We start from the raw sequence: 20,013 nt of genomic DNA, 5'->3' as shown, positions 1-20,013 counted from the left end.
ATGCTTTTCATATAGGGTGTTGCTTTGCCTAGAGATCACTCTTGTTTCAAAAGTACTACTCTACTCTGTTCTAATTTTCCAGAGTCGGTAATCTTCTTCCAGGTTCTTATTGATGTAGTCACTAATAGGATTGTTGGTATTAATTTGGAAATAATGCCAGCTACATGCTTGGTGGCTATTGGCAGAAGAGGTGACATTGCAGGTCAGCTAAGCAGCACTAGAAACGCTTTGATCTAATCTATACCAAGCCAGAGCTGGCTATTCTAACAAGAGAGGCTGGTGAGGTCTCTTTCTCTATGGGATGCTGATTCTCTTCCAGAGAGCACTGAGGACAGCATGGCAGTGGCTTTGGATGCAATGCTGGCTCGGGTCAAGGATGTGTGTAAAAGAAATGGTTTGCTCATTCTCTCCGTGTTATCCGTCATAGTGGGATGTCTCCTTGGGTTCTTCCTCAGGACCAGACGCCTCTCTCAGCAGGTCAGTGACATAAGCAGGTGTTGCAGCGGTGTATTTTTAAAAAGGTCTTTGTTGCATAACGAAATAGGAAATAAAACAGTGTGTCACAGTGCAGAACATGATAATCTGTGAAGCAAGTTGTCTGGTTCTAGTGTTACTCTTTGTAGGAAAGAACGTGAATTGCTCATTTTAGAGTTTTAAATATGTTGGCTATATAGACTCTAAAGCTACAGGTATCACAAGGATCTCACAACTAACACCAACATGAGCATAAAATGTTAGATTATGGAAGAGAAGAAACTGCAGGAGAAATGATTCCTAACATCTTTAAGGTGCATTTCTGGTACGCTTGGGTGTCTTAATTTTTAATGAAAACTAAGTTCTTTTGTCTTGGTGGCAACAGGTTTACAGTATGTAAAAAGGTTATGCCCACAGCTAGCCATTTACCCCAGAGCAGTCCCTACAATTTCAATAAGGTTTTAGGGGAAACGCTTCAAGGTCAGTGGTTTGGTTTGTAGCCAAAATACTATTCTGGAATCAGGGCACAAAATTCAATTATTTCAAAAATACATTCCAGCTGTTCGAGCAATCTGATGAATTCATCTGTTTAACAGTACGGATTTGCCCATTCAGAATAAACTGGAAACATTGAACAAGCCAGAGAGAAATAGGCTGTTGAATGTTTTTTTGGCATATAATAGGAATGCTGTGTTGCTGTTTTGAATGTATTATATATCCAGACATAAATTATTTGTTACTGGTAACTGAAAACTGAATTTCATTCCAAGGGGTGTCATTCATACAGAGTAAACATTAAGCCAAAAGAAAATCATGTATAGTGTTTGATGCCAGAAGTATACCCTTATTTATAGCTTGTTTTGCACTTCATTTTCAGGATTAAGTTTGATTAATGTAAACTATCCTTCAGGTCATTGTGATATTAGTAGAGATATGGACAGATGTCTTTGATTGGCAGAAGCTTTAGTGTTATTGCTCCTAACAGCGCTTAAGACCAAATTCGTTTCTGTATTCAGATTGTCTGTCATACTAAACACATGGTGTTCATCTGATCGCTTTTGAAAACCTTTTCAAGTTAGTGCAGTAAAGACTGGGTTCATTATTTTGAATTATCTAACTGTGAGAGAAACCATGTTATTTTCCCCCAAGCCATAATGCTATCTCATCCTATTGATTTTCATGTCTCTCCATCATTTGAAATGATACGCCTTGAGATGAAAGTAGCAGAAAGAGTTTAGCACATTTTAACTGTGGTTCAACAAAGAGATACATGTGTATATGTTCAAATAACTGATTCACCTTATTTTATAGGAAATAAGCTATTTCCAGTTTCCTGGGGAGTTACTGATGAGAATGCTGAAAATGTTGATTCTACCACTGGTTGTTTCAAGGTAAGCTAGTGGATAGCGAACTGTAGCATGATCTACCCAACTTTGTTCCTTTCATTAAAGAAACAAAATTAACTTTCAAGTTGCTTGTCCCTTAAAGGCACATGCATATTTGTGATCAATTGATTTAGCAAGAAGTTATGGTCTTAGCTGAAAATGTCACAGGATTACCAAGCAGGGTATGGTAATACTGTATAAACATGTAGAAAATATAGTTGCAATTCACAGCTAAATCAGATTACTTGTAACTCAAGGCAAACATGTGTTTGAGATGTTGCGGGGGAGGGGAGAAGTAATGAGAAAGAGGAGTGGTTTGGGACAAGGAAAAGTCAGGGTCTCCTTTCTCGCTACCACTTCCCTCTCCTAAGACTGTTTTATATTAGATGGGGTCTCTTATATAAATGCATTTGCACATAAAATGTAGTTAGTGCTTCATTGCCTGTGCTTTCTGTGCATTATAGTTAACACCTTCCTATATGCGTTTTGGATACAATGCACACCTAGCAAGCTAAATCAAGTATGTCAACTAACAGAGACTGTTATATAGAAAATGTAGTTTGCTGTTGTTTTAAATAATCCCTTGTTTAGGTAATAACGCTGAGAGGAAAACACATTATATAATGTTTGCCACTATGTATTACAAGGCCAACAACATTGTTCCAGCTCCCATCTGTTGCTGTATAACATAGATATAATATAGCCATAATATATCACTTTTATGGTGTCCTAGTAGTTGACAAAGATTGATCGCTTTATGGTGTGTGGCTTATATTTAAGGATATACTGAAATATATTGGGTGTACTTGACGTCAAATAAGTCACAACAAATTCTGTCAATAACAATGCAAATGCGACAAACTTTGTCCTTCCACACAAATGAATTATTATTAAGGTGGATATTGCAATTGTACAATAGACCACACATATTCTATGATGCTTCCTGCAAAGGTATGCTTTCTTCCCCAGAATACTAACATAAAAAAGGTAGGTCTTGTACAGAATGTTTTAGTGCTTTTCATAGAATCATAGAACTGTCGAGTTGGAAGGGACGTCATCTAGTCCAGCCTTTCTCAACCTGTGGGTCCCCAGATGTTGCTGAACTACAGCTCCCATCACCCCTAGCTAGCAAGGCCACAGCTCAGGGATGATGGGAGTTGTAGTCCAACAACATCTGGGGACCCACAGGTTGAGAACCGCTGATTCTAGTCCAACCCCCCTGCAATGCAGAAACACCAGCTAGATCATATATGACAGATGGCCATCCAAACTCTTCTTTAAAACTTCCAAGGAAAGAGAGTCCGCCACCTCTCATGGCTCCAAACTTTGGGTCCAAAGTTCTTAAGTTTTGAACACGCTGCCACTGGCTGACATTTAGCTCCTACTCCTGCCTGTTAGTACTGCAGTCACCATCATATTGGAGTTTCAAAATTTCATTGTTCTATGCCTGCCTGTGCATGCACTTACTGAAAACTACCACTGCATATCAACAAATATGATAGTGGTTTCATACTTGTGCAGCACACACTCAGCAGAAGATTGGAACCAGAGATGTCAGCAACAATAACAGATACACAGCATGCTTCCATGCATGGGCGTAGCCAAGGGGGGGGGACAAGGAGGGGCAGCTGCCACCTAAATCAATAAAAATCAATAAAAATATGTAGCAAACTGAGGTTCTGGCTTCTTGGTGGTGGCGCCTGCCCTGTGGAACGCCCTTCCATCAGATGTTTATTATTATTATCTCTAACAAAAATCCTGGCTATGCCCATGCGAAGTATGATACTCCATCTGATGACTGGCACTCCAAGGCCTTTTTGCCCCTCACCTTAGCTGGAGGGGATGTCACCTAAGTGCTGATAGTGTCTCATTCAGAATATTCAAGAGAGATCCTCAACTAACAGGAGACCATCTGCTATCATTAATTTTCATTGATGAAATGTAAACTGTCCATACTAGGACATAATAACTTTTCACCCTTCAAAGAGCATTTCTGTAGACCCTTATCTGTATCTAACAATTCCTTGCAGTTATAATGTCACTTGGCCAAGTTTAGAATTTTGTCCATCTCTTCTGAGATGGAGACTTCTAACAGATTAGTCAGCATCACCCAGACAATAGTCTACCGTGTGCTCAAACCTCATGGGAGCAAGATGCTCTTTGCCAAAGGTGAGTGCAGGACAAGGAAAGCATCCAGTCAAACACAGCCTGATGGCTAGAATGAGTTTCCTCGTAACGAGCATCTGATTAGCACTGGTGTCTTCAGAATGGGTTTTTTAAACAGGTTTCTTGAACTAATAGCAGTTCCATTCATAACGTTTATCAAATAGGCATACATTGAAAACTTGTATGCAATTGGCAGCATTTACAATTTGGTAATTTAATAGCCTGTTTTCAGGGCGACAGCTCAGTGGTTGGACATCTGCTCTGCATGCAGAAGGTCCCTGGTTCAGTCACCAGCATCTGTAGGTAGGGCTGGGAATGCCCCCGTCTGAAACTCTGGAGAGCAGCTGCTAGATGCAGACCCACATCTAGCAATGGTCTGATTCAATGTAAGACAGCTTCCCATGTCCCTAAAAGAAAATAAACAGGACAACTGCATTTTAATGTAGTAGTTTTGAAGAAAATGACTGAAGCCCTAGGCATATTTATGTGGGGGTAGGATCCACTGTAATAAATGGGATTTACTTGCAAATAAGCCTGCACAGTGTACCGTACCTCTGAAAGAAGTATGAATCTTCTACGCAGCCTTGCAATAATACTTATGATCATCTTTATTATTATATATTTTAAATAAACAGCACTTAGAATAATTTTGGGCCACGCTTATAAAGGAAGTTAGAAACCTGCATATAAAGTTCTGGGTCAAATGAACATTTGTGCATTGGAGACACTTGGAGCCAAACTGGTAATAGCAGACAGTGTGATGTGTTGGTGGTGCTCACCTGACCTCCTAACAGCCCTGTCACTGCTGCTTACCAGGAAGAAGAGGGGGGGGGCAAGGTGGCAGGGAGTTTAGTGTGGTGCAAATGCACCAGCAGAGTGCTCCTGATGGTGCATTTGTATTATGCCAGCCTCCTTGTTCCCTTCCACTCTCCTTCCTGGTAAGCAACAGCAACTCAGCTATCAGGAGGTCAGAGGCCACCATGCAGCCCACTACTACAAACTGTATGTAATGGGTCCATCATTAATTTACCTACTCTATTCACGTACAAAGTAAATGAAGAGATCTAAATGTAAGAGGAGTCCCATCCTGCAAACTTTACTTCCTCTTGGTCCATTGGTAGCTAAGCTTTTATAGGCTGAGGATCAGAGTCACCCTTAGCCAACCTTCTTGGGGTTGGTGGGTGTGATCTGAAGTGAGTTTAACACCTTACACTTTCAGATGCAGAAGACACGCAGGCACAGAACCCACCTTCTTCCTACCTTCTGCTGATGAGGTAGAGCTGATTTGCATCTTCATTAGGGTGAAGGGGTGCATGAAGAGGTTTATACTAGCAGTGAGGTTACTTTAAAAGCATTTAAAATTGGTGGAGTCTTAAGGAAGGGGCGGAAAATTTGTGGGAGAGGGGTTGTGGGTCAGGCCCCCAGACCAGAAGTTAGCCATCCCTGCCGCAGTCCATTGCTCCAAGAAGGTCTCTCCATTCCCAGCACACCTCAACTTTCAACACCTCACCAGGGATAAGAGGAAGTTGTAATTTTGATAAAATCCTTAATATATATGTATAGTATGCAAGCTTGAAATCTTCAGAGACATGCTAATGGGAAGAGACACATTTTGCTTTTTGTTTCTTGATCCAAATTCTAGATAGCTAAATTCAAAGCAATCTTCTTTTACAAGATGGGCCATAATGCTGTGATGGTGATAATCCTCTGTATTTCTGCTCAGATTCCCCAAGTTAAGCAAAATGTGTGTATAGTTAGGAAAACACTCCACCACCTTAAGCATCTTTCTGTTATGTTTTACAGCACTGATATGCACTTGTTCTGTCCCAGCATACCTCTCGTGGGCTTTTCATATTTACAGATTTGCAAATTACATGCTCATAATAGGGGGAGTTGTATTTCTGTTGTACATAAACTTAGATTGCTTCATTCAACCATATGTGAAGAGTAACATTTTTTCCTCCATGTCCAAAGCCGCTAACATGTATACTAGTATAATACAGGCTTGCCACATTTTGTAAAATGTTTTGCGGGTATGTTTATATTCGAACTGGCCTGACAATAAAGTGTATTTAGAAAAATAAAGGCATTTCCTACAAACTCTTTCTGTTTGTCAGAGGTGGGGAACATCAGCCCTTAGCCATGCTGGGTTATGGGAGCTGGAGTCCAGAGAACTTCATGTTCCCCACTCCTGTTTTATATGAATTGGTTATGATCCAGAGATGAAATACATCCTTCTCTCCCCTCCCCGAGACCTTAAAAAATGACCTTGCAGCAGCAAACCAGGGAAGCTGGCGTTTCTGTTCTGCCAATGATAATCATGCTACATTTAATCATCACTAATGTTGTTGACAAAGGGAAACCTCGCTAGTAACCTCTTACTTAGGAAGGGCTTTTCCATAGCAAGCAATTAGGAAATGAGAACATGACCGGGAGGTGAATGAATGAAAACAAACAAGCATCTTCTAGCGACTGCACTGGTGGTTAATACTTGACCATTACTTCTTGACAAGATTAATGCCTTTCTAATCACACTAATCCCCTTTGACAACTGTATCCATAATCCATCTATTTCAAAGCAATATCCAGATGGCTTCTGATGGAGGAGGAAGAGAGCAAGAGAGAGAGGCATGAGATGAATGGGCTTTGCAGTCAGCTCCTTATGTTTCCCTTTCCCAGGGTTTAAGGCATTTGAGGCTAACCCCATTCAGAAAGAGACTGACTGTTATTTAAGCAGAGAGCTACGCGGATTAAAACAACTGCACTTTATAAATAAACTCACTTTAATCTTAAAAGTGCAGGAGCTCAACTTTGTGAATCATTTGGCCAGTTTTATTGTCACATTCAGAAATAATGTGAGAAAAGCAAGAATGATGGTTGTGTTCACGTCAGCACCTGAAAATGGTTTCCAGACCAGGAGCTTCCAGGTAACGATATATCTGCCACGTTCCAACAACCTTTTAGCTGAATGGAACAGACAAGTAGATGGTCCATTATCATTCTGTCACCAATTCGAAAGTATTGCCAGCTGTCATTGTCAAAGCAGTAGACCAGGAATAGCCAGGAGATGCCTGATACATAGACTGATGTATATGCAGATTGGGCTCTTTTTCCATCACGTGTCAACAGATACTTGAAGCCAAGTGTGAATATGTGACAATAGAGTTGAGTTTAATTTAACACACGTTTCCTTTTCTATATGTTTTGCTATGAACTCTCTTGTAAGACCACATTCACACCATGGTATCTTTTAAACAGTCATGGCTTCCCTCAGAGATTTCTGGGACCTGTGGTTTGTTAAGGGTGCTGATAGTTGTTAGAGATACCTATTCCCATCACAGCTACAATTTCCAGAATGGTTCAGCAATATATTCCTCTTCACAGGGAATTCTGGGAACTGTACCCCTGTGAGGGGGACTCTCAACACTCTTTAGCAAATGACAGCTCTCAGAATTCTTTGGGGGAAGTTATGGCTGTTAAAAGTGATACCATAGCATTTTAGATGTATAATGTGAATGTGGTCTTAGCACTGTGCATTACAGACAATGACCGATTTACACGTGTCTGATTGACATGCAATTGTGCGTGTGGTGCCAAACCCGAAAGTGACCTGAAAAGGTCACTAAAAGGGTGTACCAGGGCAGAATGTTTTACACAGGCACCGCTGACGCATACAGGGTGGTGATGTCCAGAACATAACCGCCACACAAAACAAGGGTGGCCTGTATATGCAGTGGCCTTAATTGTCATCTTTGGCAAGTAGATTTACTACTTTGTTATTCAGTGTAAGCCATCTGTCTTTATTAGGCTATACTGTATATACATTCATACATACACAGAGAGAAATACCTTCCCCTCACCTTGCGTTGCATTGTTTTTAAAATTTGGTTTGCTATTCCTGGGTTCCGCACAGAATTCTGCATTTAGATTAGCAACATTTAGCCTTAGTTTGACTCTCCACCCTTTCAGGAGGCACCCCTAATTAACTGCTTCTAAACAGTTAATTACTTTTGTGGACTTGCCCCTTACAATTCTAACTCTTCTCACTACATTATCTGGTGACAGCGTAATCTTATTACAGATGATGATCTTATTAATGAACATGCTCCAAAGACTGGGCAATCTCATTATTAGACCCCTCTAGGATTTGTCACCTTGGAGCTAATATACGAATGGACACTAACTCTAGACCATACCATGATTGGTGATCAAGCATCATCTGTAACCAAGCTGCTGTAAATATGTGAGAGATGTGGCAGGTCATGCTGCACCTTTTGTTAGATTAATATCTGAACTGGTCATCATTTTCTTCTACCTTAAGGTTCTTTGTGGAGGATAAGTCTACCCATGACACTCTTCCATGATAGCTATGTAGTAACTCCAGTTTCAGGGGCAGTTTGCCTTGGAATACCAATTGCTGGGAATCAAAAGGGGGGAGTGTGCTGTTGTGATCATGTCCTTTTTCTGGACTTTCCATTAATATCTAGTTGACCAGAGTGAGGAGAGGATGCTAGACTTGAGGGGCCTTTGGTTGGAGCCAGCAGGGCTCCACTTAAGTTTTTATGAATCTGAAAGGTCAAAGTGAAACATTTTCTACATTTTCTTTCTTGTTTTAGTATTTGGGGTGAATTATATCCAAATTTTCCTGCCAACCTAGCAGTTCGAAAGCACATCAGCCAATAAAGCGAGATGAGCGCCGCAACCCCAGAGTCGGTCACGACTGGACCTAATGGTCAGGGGTCCCTTTACCTTTTATATCCAAATTTAACTCATCAGAAAGTCTATCCTTGGAGTCCCCATGGTGGTGGGATATCATGTGAAAATTTATTTTTGTCTTTTCCTTTTCTGAGACTAGAACAGTAGTACTGCCATGGGCTAAAAAAGAGACAGAAGAAATCCCTCTACTGCCTCTGTTGTCTCTCTGCTATGTCTTTTGGTTGTGCTGTGGTCTAAACCACAGAGCCTAGGGCTTGCCCATCAGAAGGTTGGTGGTTCGAATCCCCACGATGAGGTGAGCTCCCGTTGCTCGGTCCCTGCTCCTGCCAACCTAGCAGTTTGAAAGCACGTCCTAGTGCAAGCAGATAAATAGGTACCGCTCTGGTGGGAAGGTAAATGGCGTTTCCGTGCGCTGCTCTGGTTTGCCAGAAGTGGTTTTGTCATGCTGGCCATATGACCCGGAAGCTGTCTGCGGACAAACACCAGCCTCCTCGGCCATTAAAGCGAGATGAGCACCACAACCCCAGAGTCCGCTACTGGAATTGATGGTCAGGGTCCCTTTACCCTTTACCTATTCCGTAATTTCAAGACTTGTCCTCTTTCAAGGCTGTGTACATGTCATACCTTTAAAGCACATCCCCGCCCCAAAGAATCCTGGGAATTGTAGTTTATCCCCCAAGAGCTCCAATTCCCAGCTGCCTTAAAAAAAACTACAGTTCCCAGGATTAGCCACTTGTTTAGTAAGTTAACAGCTCCTTATTACTTCCGCATTAAGACCATGATTGTAGTAAAGTCACTCTAGATTGCATGGGGTTCATATCCTGGCAATCTGACCATAAAACAAATATGCTTCATGCAGAAACAGGAAGACTTTGTAAGTGGATGTTGCATTGGGAGAAAATAAGTGACATGCAATGATACTGGGATCACAGTGAAACTGTAAAAAAAGCAGCATTGGTGGACTCACGTATACTGCATAGTTTCGCTGAATAGACATTCTCCTTATTTTCACTGATGTCATTATGGCACAAAACAACCTCATTGTGATTTACTTTCTTTCAGAGTAGCCTGGCAGGCTGGATTATAATGCAGATGTTCTCAGAAGTTAAATATGTTAAACAGACTTTCTGGAAAGGGTTTATAGTGACTTAAAAAAAAAAAAAGTTGCAGAAACACTCTGACCACCTAACAAATTTGCTTCCAAGGCCTTGATCCTTTTGCTTTTTATCTCTTCCTTTTATCTCTTTAATTGAGCGATACAATCTAGTCTTTTATATATTGTATGTGTTTGGATTATTAATGTATTTGGGTGACTTTTATTATTTCACTTCTTAAATTTATGCTGATAAATTAAAAAAAAAAAAGAACGATACTTCTGCTAATGTTTTTAATGCATTTGAGTAAACAGCAATTTTCAATTTTCATTTAAAAAAAAATCTGACAAATGCCATCTCTTAAAAAGGTATCTCGTTAAACTTGCATCTAATAGCATTCGCCACATTTGAACACAGCAGTTAAAATATAACTGTGAATTAATCACAAGTTCCCCTCCAGTACCTGGGGATTAAAGGAGAGGAATTCTAGGGCAGAGGGTGAAAATGAAGCTAAAAATCTCTTCCCTCTGTCTCCGCCCCCTGCCCCTCCCCCCAATGCATCGAACTGAAAACAAAACCTGCAGGATTAAAGATTGGCAAGCAGTTAAGCAGTGCATTTTCTTAATTAATTTACTGGATGAGTGGAACCTGATGGCTTAATCCTACCACTATGTTTTCACCAAATTTGTTATAAAGGTTAAGCTGCCTTTCAGCCTGACCTCTAGACAAATTTATCGAATGACATTTGTCATGTTTGGGGAAATGTTGGTGTCTAGGATAAATTAATAATGTTCACTAGTTTGTTTGATAATTGTTAATAAATAGTGTTGAAATCTTTAGAAGACAGCCCCACCCCAGAAGCTTTGTTACAAAGGGTTACAAATCATGCTGCTGTTTCCTGCCACCCATTCATATTTTTGCATATAAAAGGAAGGTTGAGTGGTGCTCCTTTCAATATCCCACACCTTGCAAGTTTCTAATACCCCCCTCTCTGCCCACCCCAGATGTTCACATCAGCATGGCTTCATTAGTGTCAGATTTGTTTCTGTTTGTGTAGACACCAGTATTGGTGGGCAGGGCAGGGGTGTCTTTACCCTGTGCAAAGGTGTTCAAACCTTGTCTAGAGAGAAGTTAGGACTCCAAATGGTTTAAGAAAGGGTGCATCATTCAGTAGTCTTTTATGACAAAGCACAGGATATAAATGCATTTCAGGCAACTTTGTGCGAACATGGATTAAAAGCCAAGTGCTGGAAGTGTACATTCCAGTTTCCTATCCTACTTCCATGTAAACCCGTACGGTGTTGCCTCACTGCGTTCCCAGAAAAATACTAATTCCGGGCTGAGTTTGTGTACACAATCACATTATCGCGTTGGCCTGATCTGAGGTCTTATAGCTTACAGAAATTATAGGAATTGCAGAGATGCAAAAATTGCAATATTTCAAACTTACCTGTGATTTAGGTCATGTTGCACAAGGTGGTGCTTATTTTAGATATGTGCCAGTGTATGTTTGAGTTGGGAAGGGGCTGTAATCATCTGTACATCTGTACTCATATCAGCCCACATTTGGAAAAAAATAGCATCCCAAGCCCCACTACTCAATCTGTAATAGAAGATAAATGCAGAAAACTGGGGAGCAACATAAATTAATAATTGCATTTTTTCTAATAATATTTATGTTATTAGAATTTTTTTTTAAAAAAAGATGCAGCTATTGTCTTTTTTTTTTTTAAGGGTGAGTTTTGCATTTATGACTTACTGAGTACAAATCCTCATCTGCTTTCAGGACTGTCAGTCTAAGTTAACTAGCATCTGAGATACAGTGGTACCTCGGGTTACATACGCTTCAGGTTACAGACTCTGCTAACCCAGAAATAGTGCTTCAGGTTAAGAACTTTGCTTCAGGATGAGAACAGAAATTGTGCTCCGGTGGTGCGGCAGCAGCAGGAGGCCCCATTAGCTAAAGTAGTGCTTCAGGTTAAGAACAGTTTCAAGTTAAGTACGGCCCTCCGGAACGAATTAAGTATTGAACCCAAGGTACCACCGTATATCTTTACCGTGTCCATTTCTTCTCACAGCCTAGAGTAATAGATCTCATTCAGAAAACACGTGGAAAGGGTAACACATATCTTGTCTTTTCTTTCAACAGCTTAATGTCTGGGCTAGCAGCCCTTGATGCAAAGACATCTAGTCGATTAGGCATCATAACAGTCACATACTACCTTTGGACCACTTTTGTGGCTGTTATTGTGGGAATCATTATGGTCTCCATTATCCATCCTGGTGGGGCAGCCCAGAAGGAGAACACGGAGGAAAGTGGGAAGCCAATCATGAGCTCTGCAGATGCCTTGCTGGACTTAATTCGGTAACTACATTCATTCTTACTGCTTTTATGAAAGGTAAAATCTTACGCATCCTGTAACTTTGTGGGGAAGAGTGATAGCATTTCAAGATACATTTTGAAGTCTGTGAATTCTCCATAAGGTAGTTCAAAATAATCACCAGATTCTGAAAATACAGGAAATATAATTCTAAAATGCTCAGGGCGAGGCATACCGTATTTTTCGTTCAGAAGACGCACTTTCCCTCTCCTAAAAAGTAAGGGGAAATGTGTGTGCGTCTTATGGCGCGAATGCAGGCGGAGGCTCTGCTCAGCGCTCCCTTTAAAGAACCCTCTCCCTCCTTGGGGAAAAGCCCCCAAGAGCCACACACACACACCACACGCTCTTTAAAGGGAGCGCAGCTCTTGAGGGAGCCTTAGCCGTGCGCGGCCTCTCCCGGGCAAGGGGAGCCTTCATCCCTCTGCCCAGGAAAGGCTGCGCGCGGCTATCCCATAAGCCAGGACAGCAAGAGGCTATCCCATAAGCCAAATCCCTCTTGCTGCTCTGGCTTCTGGTATTCAGAATATTTTTTTTCTTGTTTTCCCCCTCCCAAAACTAGGCGCATCTTATGGTATGTGTGTCTTATAGAGCGAAAAATACAGTATTTTTACATCCTGCATTTATGTGAATTGCCACCAAGAACCTAAATGACTGGCATTGACAGCTGTAACTGTGAGACTGCTTTGCATACAGGATTTTAGCCTGTGTGAATTGGGCTTAACTCGGAGAATGGGAAGTACTGAATGGGAAGTCCCTTCTTTCTTTGTGGCCACCATTTGCCTTAACAGCTGAAGGAAGATAGCAGGCTATTACCTTCCTGCAACTTATGAGGAGAATGTAGAAGTGGTCCATTGTGCTGGTGGCCCTGCTTCTATTTCTTTGAATCCCCTCAACTCCTGTCGTTTTTGTATGCTTTTATACTACTTTTATGTTATGCTTTTGTTATAACAATATTGTTGATTGCTTTCATGTTGTACACCACTTAGAGACTTTTGAAAAATACTAAGCAGTTTGGGAATGCTTTTAAATAAATGAAAACCTGTAACCCGGGCATCCAAGCTGACTTTGTCTGGTAGGGCAAGAGAAAGTGGCCTGTCTCTCAGCTGACAAAGAAATCATCAACCTGGCTGAGAGCTGGACTCCTGCTGAGGAGGCTAAGCCTCTCAAAATATGAAGTGACATCAATAGCTGGCTGCCTGGGACAGCTGGGTCTCTGCTAAGGCCTGAAGAAGCACAAACTAAAGCACCCCTCCCATCTTGACCCCCCCCCCGATTGTTGCCAGATAAACAATCCCCATCATTTGTTTCACTAGCGTTCGCATAGTGTTAATACTTGATGTTGAATAGTTACGTATTCTCCATTCAGGCACCTTTGGGTGACGAGAGGATTATAAATGCTTTTAATAAGTAAACAAATCATCCCCAAGTGTCACGGTCCATCATCAGGGACATTGGGATCTATAGTCCAACAACATCTAGGGACCCCCAGCTAAGGAAGGCTGAACTAAAGCCTGGTTCGTACTGGCATAGGAACCTTTCTTATGACTGAGTTTCATACTGTTTACGTAACATCTGGAAGGAAAGACTATTTGAAGATACAAAATATCTGGTTTCTTTCTACTTCTGATGAACCAGAGCAGCGCACGGAAACGCCGTTTACCTTCCCGCTGGAGCAGTACCTATTTATCTACTTGTACTTTGACGTGCTTTCGAATGTGTTAAAATATTGAAGGAATTAAGGTGCGAGTGACCTTTTTTATAGCTATGATCTGTTTTCTGAGCTGACATGCCTGCTAACTCTAAATGAGACTTTTCAGTCTTGTGGAATACTTTGTCCATGGAGAGTGGATGGAATCCTCCCCAGATCCTTTTTGTTGGCTGGTGTAAACATTTTTATTCTGGCTGGGGGGTTTTTTGCAAGCGGAAGTATTTTTTACTTTTATTCATAAAGCTTCTTTTGTATTATTTAGTTTTATAATATATATAAAACAAAGAGAACAATTATAACAACAGACAAAAATTAAAAGATGAAAAACAAAAACTATAAAATAGGCATGTAGAATGAGTAGTTGCACATGAGTTAAAATAACAAAGCCCAAGTAAAGACTATCCACTTTATCAGATCAGGTATAGTTCCAGATTTGCCAGGCTTGTGAGGAGCATTGTCTTTAAAATGATGGCTCTGCTGTATATGTCATAAAAGGAATGCTAAATTATATAAAAAGTGTCTGGAGCTTATAGTTCTTGTTGAAATCACAAATTATGTGTGATTTTCTCCAGAGTGAGCAGTATCAAGCAATCAGGGTAAGATTTGGGGCTGTTTTCCATTAAACTGCAATTGCTATTTATGATTCCAAGATTATATATGAGACCAATTATTTTGACAATATATTTACATTGGCTTCATCAAAACTATTCAATAACATTGATGATGAAGAAGAAGAGTTTGGATTTGATATCCTACTTTATCACTACCCGAAGAAGTCTCAAAGTGGCTAACATTCTCCTTTCCCTTCCTCCCCCACAACAAACACTCTGTGAGGTGAGTGGGGCTGAGAGACTTCAGAGAAGTGTGACTAGCCCAAGGTCATCCAGCAGCTGCATGTGGAGGAGCGGAGACGCGAACCCGGTTCACCAGATTACAAGACTACCGCTCTTAACCACTACACCACACTGGCTCCCGATGTCAAAAATTATTAAAATTTGTATACTGCCCTTCATCCAAAGATCACAAGGCACAGATTAACAAACTGCCCCTATGCTTCCTGATAGCCAACTGTGGATCCTGAATCATCATTCTGGAATTTGTTTCCTAATGTATTCCAATATGTGTGAGAGCTACAAAGTGCTAAGGAACAGAAGTTGATCATGTATCTGATATACAGGTTTTAGTATTGGTCAAACAATGCTAAGGAGAGTGTTGAAATAGATGTGTGGATCATCCTAACTTTACTAAACAGGAACAAAACATTTTTATATTTAAAAAAATAATATTTCATGCTAAAACTGGGCATTTGTCTGGAATTTCAGCCAACAAAAACTCTGTTCTGTTTTATGTACCAGTTTCCTTCCCCTCACCTGTACTTCTGTGTGATAAAAATATTTTTTATTTCTTAATTTTTTATTGATCTTGGGCTTCACTGCAAGCCAGACAATACCTAAACATGTGACTTTTTCTCAAGACCCCATTTCTTCCCTTGAGGCTGATTGTCAGTCAGTACAACATGAATTATTTTATTTTATTTTATTTTATTTATTGAATTGACATTCTGCCGCTGGTGTGACATTACAGTGGTGTCTTTCTTTCTCATATATTTTGCAGTCATACGAAGGCCATCCTTTTACCTGGAAGTGATCCGTTTTTGGTCACTTCAGAAAAGCTAGTCTCAAAGAATGTTTCTTCACCATAGAAATAAACAGCAATCTATTTAAAATATAGTGGAAGTATTCCAGATCCCTGTATTAAGAGGAGCAGTTGTAATTCCTGCAGGATAAAGAATGATCAAGAAATAAAATGCTGTAATCCTCCACGAATTTGGCTAACATTAAATCTAGCTACTAACCATCTGATATTTCTTCTCCTGTGGAGTCCCAGTTGCATTTTAATGCTGCCAATTATGGTTTAGGGAGCGAAGCCACATTCAATTTATTTTCTGCTCTCAGAGCTGCCATGGGCCACATGTGTCGTTCTTCTTCAGTTCAGGTTGAAGGAAAATCCTCAATGGGAATCTGCTGCTCCAGATGAATTATCCATCGCAAACTAATTTAATCAGTGCAATAATCCTTTGTACGTCTGTAGCACCTCGCATCCAAAAATCGCATGACAAGCATGAATTAGTTAATGTGTGCGGATGGAATGCAGGTTTCATGGGGACTAATTGTCCTGGTGAAGTCAGCATCATTTGAGAGGCAAGTTAAAGGAAAATTCTTGGTTTTGTAAAGGTGTAGCTAGATGTTCATGCATCCCCCCCCCCCCAAATAATTACAGTGGTACCTCGGGTGAAGAACTTAATTCATTCCGGAGGTCTGTTCTTAACCTGAAACTGTTCTTAACCTGAGGCGCTACTTTAGCTAATGGGGCCTCCTGCTGCCGCTGCGCCACCGCCACACAATTTCTGTTCTCATCCTGAAGCAAAGTCCTTAACCCGAGGTACTATTGCTGGGTTAGTGGAGTCTGTAACCTGAAGCATCTGTAACCCGAGGTCCCACTTTATTTTATTACTCAAGAAGTAATTAATTGCACAGATGTTATTCTCTTGATGTTGGGGAGAAACTAAACATCATTCACATCACACTTTCTAGCACTCATACCACAATATATATTTTTCTGCTTTTTCCATTTCTGGATTACTCAAGTGTTGGATGACTCTTAGCAGAATGTGTGACATGACTGCACTGTTTCAGATGATAAGACCGTTGTGCCTGCGCTGTTTGCTCTTGGATGGTTCATCATCCACACATGTGACACAGCACATTAACTAGCAGTTGTCATGCGATGAACATGCATGTATGAACAAAACTCAGGCTGCAATCCTATGCACATTTACTCCATGGGGAGAAAGTCCCATTGGAGGGTAAAGCTACCAATGGCAACTGGCCACCATAGCTCTGCCTCTGAACGCCAGTTGCTGGGAATCGCAAGCGGGTAGAATGCTGTTGCGCTCAGGCTCTGCTTTTGGGCTTCCCTCAGGCACCTGGTTGGCCACTGTGAGAACTAGATGGGCCATTGGCCTGATCCAGCAGGCTCTTCTTATGGTCTTGTGGAAATTCAGTGGGACTAATTTCTGAACAGACGTGCATGTAAGTAGAACTGTCTGACCTGTTTGCCTTAGATGCCAGGACTTGATTGAGTCTCCATTGTACGTTCGGTCGCATCGTTGTGGAAGAGCTATAGAGTTAAATCATTCTGACTGCTTCCTAAGATCAAAAGGGGAGGACCTTCTCTGTGTACTTTCTAGGGTGGAAGCATGTTTGACTGCGATAAGAGAGAGGAACTTCTCAGTGTCTGCTCCCTGATTGTGGAGACTTTGCCCTGTGAAATGTGGCTGGCTCCTTCCTTTGATTTTTTTGCAACAGTTGTTGAAAACCATTTTATTCCAGCAGGTTTTTGCTGTATGTGAAAGGTGATGTTTCTATGGTTTTAACAGCTGACCTTATCTCTTTGGTTGATTGTTGTTTAATAAAATAGGGATGTCTAAATGATGAATGCTGCTCTTAGTGATAGTTTTGCACCAGAGGGGTGATATATAAGTATTTTAACAAATAGAGATGGACAGACAGTAGTATCTCGCTAAGTTTGGGCATGTAGGATTCTACTGAAATAGGACTAGATGATTTTCAGACTTTTTCCAGCACTTTGATTCCAGCGCTTCTGTGTGTCTACAGCAGAGGAATAAAGCTTTTGAAGAAGCTGGAGTAAGGCTTCAATTAACAGAATGTCATTTAGCTCCTGTTTGGCCACATATTGCAGGTTGCAGATATTACAATGGGAAATACTGGAATGTGATTGATTCCCAAATAAAATGTCACACAAATAGAAGTGGCTGCCTAAAAGAGAAAGTAACTTATAAAGATTAGTGGCCCAATGAGTTCAATTTTTACCTAATACCTTGGCAAACATATTTCTTATCTCTTTTCAGGAACATGTTCCCTGCCAACCTTGTTGAGGCCACTTTTAAACAGGTGAGTGTCTGGACCACTATTAGTTTGAACACTAGGGAAATTTCCTCTTCAAATAAGCAAGGAGTTAATGAATCTTTAGAGGTATTCCGTTATCTGTTGATAAAGTTCTGTTCATGAAGGGAACTTCAAAGCAAGAAAATATCCTTCTACATGTAATGGAGATGCGCTTCCGCTCTTTCAGTACCGAACCAAAAGCACCCCGATTGTGAAAGCCAACAAAGCTGCGTCTGAAAGCACCACACGCCGAATCATTATCTACGGGGTTCAGGATGAAAATGGATCCAACATCCAGAATTTTGCCTTGGACATCACACCACCACCCGAAGTTATCTACAAGTCAGAACCAGGCACCAGCGAAGGCATGAATGTGTTGGGGATTGTAATATTCTCCGCTACCATGGGTATGTGATTGTAATCTGTGAACTTGTCCTTTGATGTAGGAGAATTAGCCTTTCTGTTTGGAACCCCTGGTACCGTTTCTGTTCTTTCCCCATCTCAATAGCACCCACTTGAAATAGCTTTGATCAGTTGAGCATTGGAGTCAAACTTCCAGTCACCTGCGAAAGAGCCTGCTGCAGTTTTCACCTGTCCTACATTGCTCTGTAGTTTCCTCATCTGGCATTTTTACTTCCCTCTGTAATTCATAGAGCTTTTCCAGTGAGCTTGTGTGACAGGGGTAGGGGCCTGAGGGCCACATCTCTTCATGGAAACCCTGTAGGAGGACGTCTCATGTTTGCTAGGGGACTGCACTGAAAAATTTAGCAGACCAAGTCATGGCTTATTCTCATTAAAGTGAAATGGATTTGTTAGTCATCACTAAGTTCTACTCTATGGATTTCAAATTTTGGAACACATATTACAGTGAAGACCAGTCTCCCGTACATTGTGAGATTGCCTACATCCTTACTGATTTTAAATGCTACAGGGGACCATGATTTGGCTAAAAGTGGGAGGAATGGCTTGTGGATTGTATTAAACTCCCCCCCCCACCTGCCCCTACCCAATTCAAGCCCAGTTTTCAGTAAGATTTACTATTTGCTACTATTAGTTAATAACTGCATTTATATTCCACATTTCCTCCAAAGAGCTAAAGACAGCATACATTGTCCTCCCCTCCCTCACAACATCTCTGTGAGGTAGGTTTGGCTGAGAGATCGTGATCAAATGGTAGAAGGTTGGTGTGAGGTTGTTGTTATTATTATTATTATTTATTACATTTGTATACCACAGTATACCCTCAGGTCTCAGGGTGGTTACAACATAAAGTCACAACATAAAATCACAAAATACATAATCAAAATAAAAACAGAAACAACCCAATAACCACCCCCCCACACACATTTTAAAAGGGCATTGGATGTCAATCAGCCAAAGGCCTGGTTTAAGAGGAATGTTTTTGCCTGGCGCCTAAAGATTTTGAAATGTCCTTCACGTTTTCCTGTTGGTGAATTTTCATTGCACTCCTATATTAGGAGCTTTGGTGTAATAGTTCACAGAATGCCCTGCAGGGAGCAGTGGAATATTTCAGTAGCTGAGCACTCTCTTCTCCTGGATTTACCCCCAACGCATTGGCTCCAATAAAATGATGTCAATTTTATTTTAAGCATAAATCTTGCTGGCATGAATTATCACATGACTGTTACGCTGAAGGCTGATTCATGTGCTGGACTGCAACTTCGCAAAGAGGAAAAGTTTGTAGCATCCTAAAGTAAAATTCAGTTTCTGGAGCAAGCATGCTAGCAGATTAATCTAAAATGAAAAGCTGTTTAGCCCTTTCCAAAGAGGATAATGTGAAGTTGGAAAAGGTTCAGAAAGGGGAAATCAAAATGTTCAAGGGGGTGGAGAATACTCTGCTGTGAGGAAAGGTTGCAACGTTTCGTCCTTTTTTGGTTAGAAAAATGGTGAGTAAGGCTGCAGTCCACCCCCATCCCCTATATTACATTGGCCTTTGTGGGGCTGCTGGACTGAGCAGAGGCCTCCCTCCACTCAGTTCTGCCAGCCCAGCTGGCTTCCTGTTCAACCACCCTCTTCTGCTCACTGAATGGGTGGGCAAGAGGTCCTCTGCCAATATCCCCACCAGATGAGTTAAGTGGAAAGCCCCCAAATAGGACATTC

At 41.1% G+C, this 20,013-nt stretch overlaps 1 protein-coding gene across 3 annotated transcripts in view; it reads left to right on the top strand.

Annotated features, from left to right (window-relative positions):
* The window catches only part of SLC1A7 (solute carrier family 1 member 7), a 40,572-nt gene that overhangs the window by 2,828 nt on the left and 17,731 nt on the right, over window positions 1-20,013 (top strand). The window contains exons 2-6 of one of the 3 annotated variants that reach the window (XM_083510108.1): window positions 320-477; window positions 1,786-1,865; window positions 11,985-12,200; window positions 17,856-17,898; window positions 18,080-18,299. In XM_083510108.1, the coding sequence (XP_083366234.1) occupies window positions 337-477; window positions 1,786-1,865; window positions 11,985-12,200; window positions 17,856-17,898; window positions 18,080-18,299 (700 nt within the window). In that variant the 5' untranslated portion in view covers window positions 320-336. Of the gene's footprint in view, window positions 1-319; window positions 478-1,785; window positions 1,866-6,447; window positions 6,506-11,984; window positions 12,201-17,855; window positions 17,899-18,079; window positions 18,300-20,013 lie in introns of those variants that run through there. The other 2 variants (XM_083510109.1, XM_083510110.1) reach the window with 2 other exon arrangements.

The sequence above is a fragment of the Podarcis liolepis genome, assembly GCF_965112155.1.
Source record: "Podarcis liolepis genome assembly, chromosome: 6".
In the NCBI taxonomy this organism is placed as follows: Eukaryota; Metazoa; Chordata; class Lepidosauria; order Squamata; family Lacertidae; genus Podarcis; species Podarcis liolepis.
This window is presented reverse-complemented; position numbering and strand designations above follow the sequence as displayed.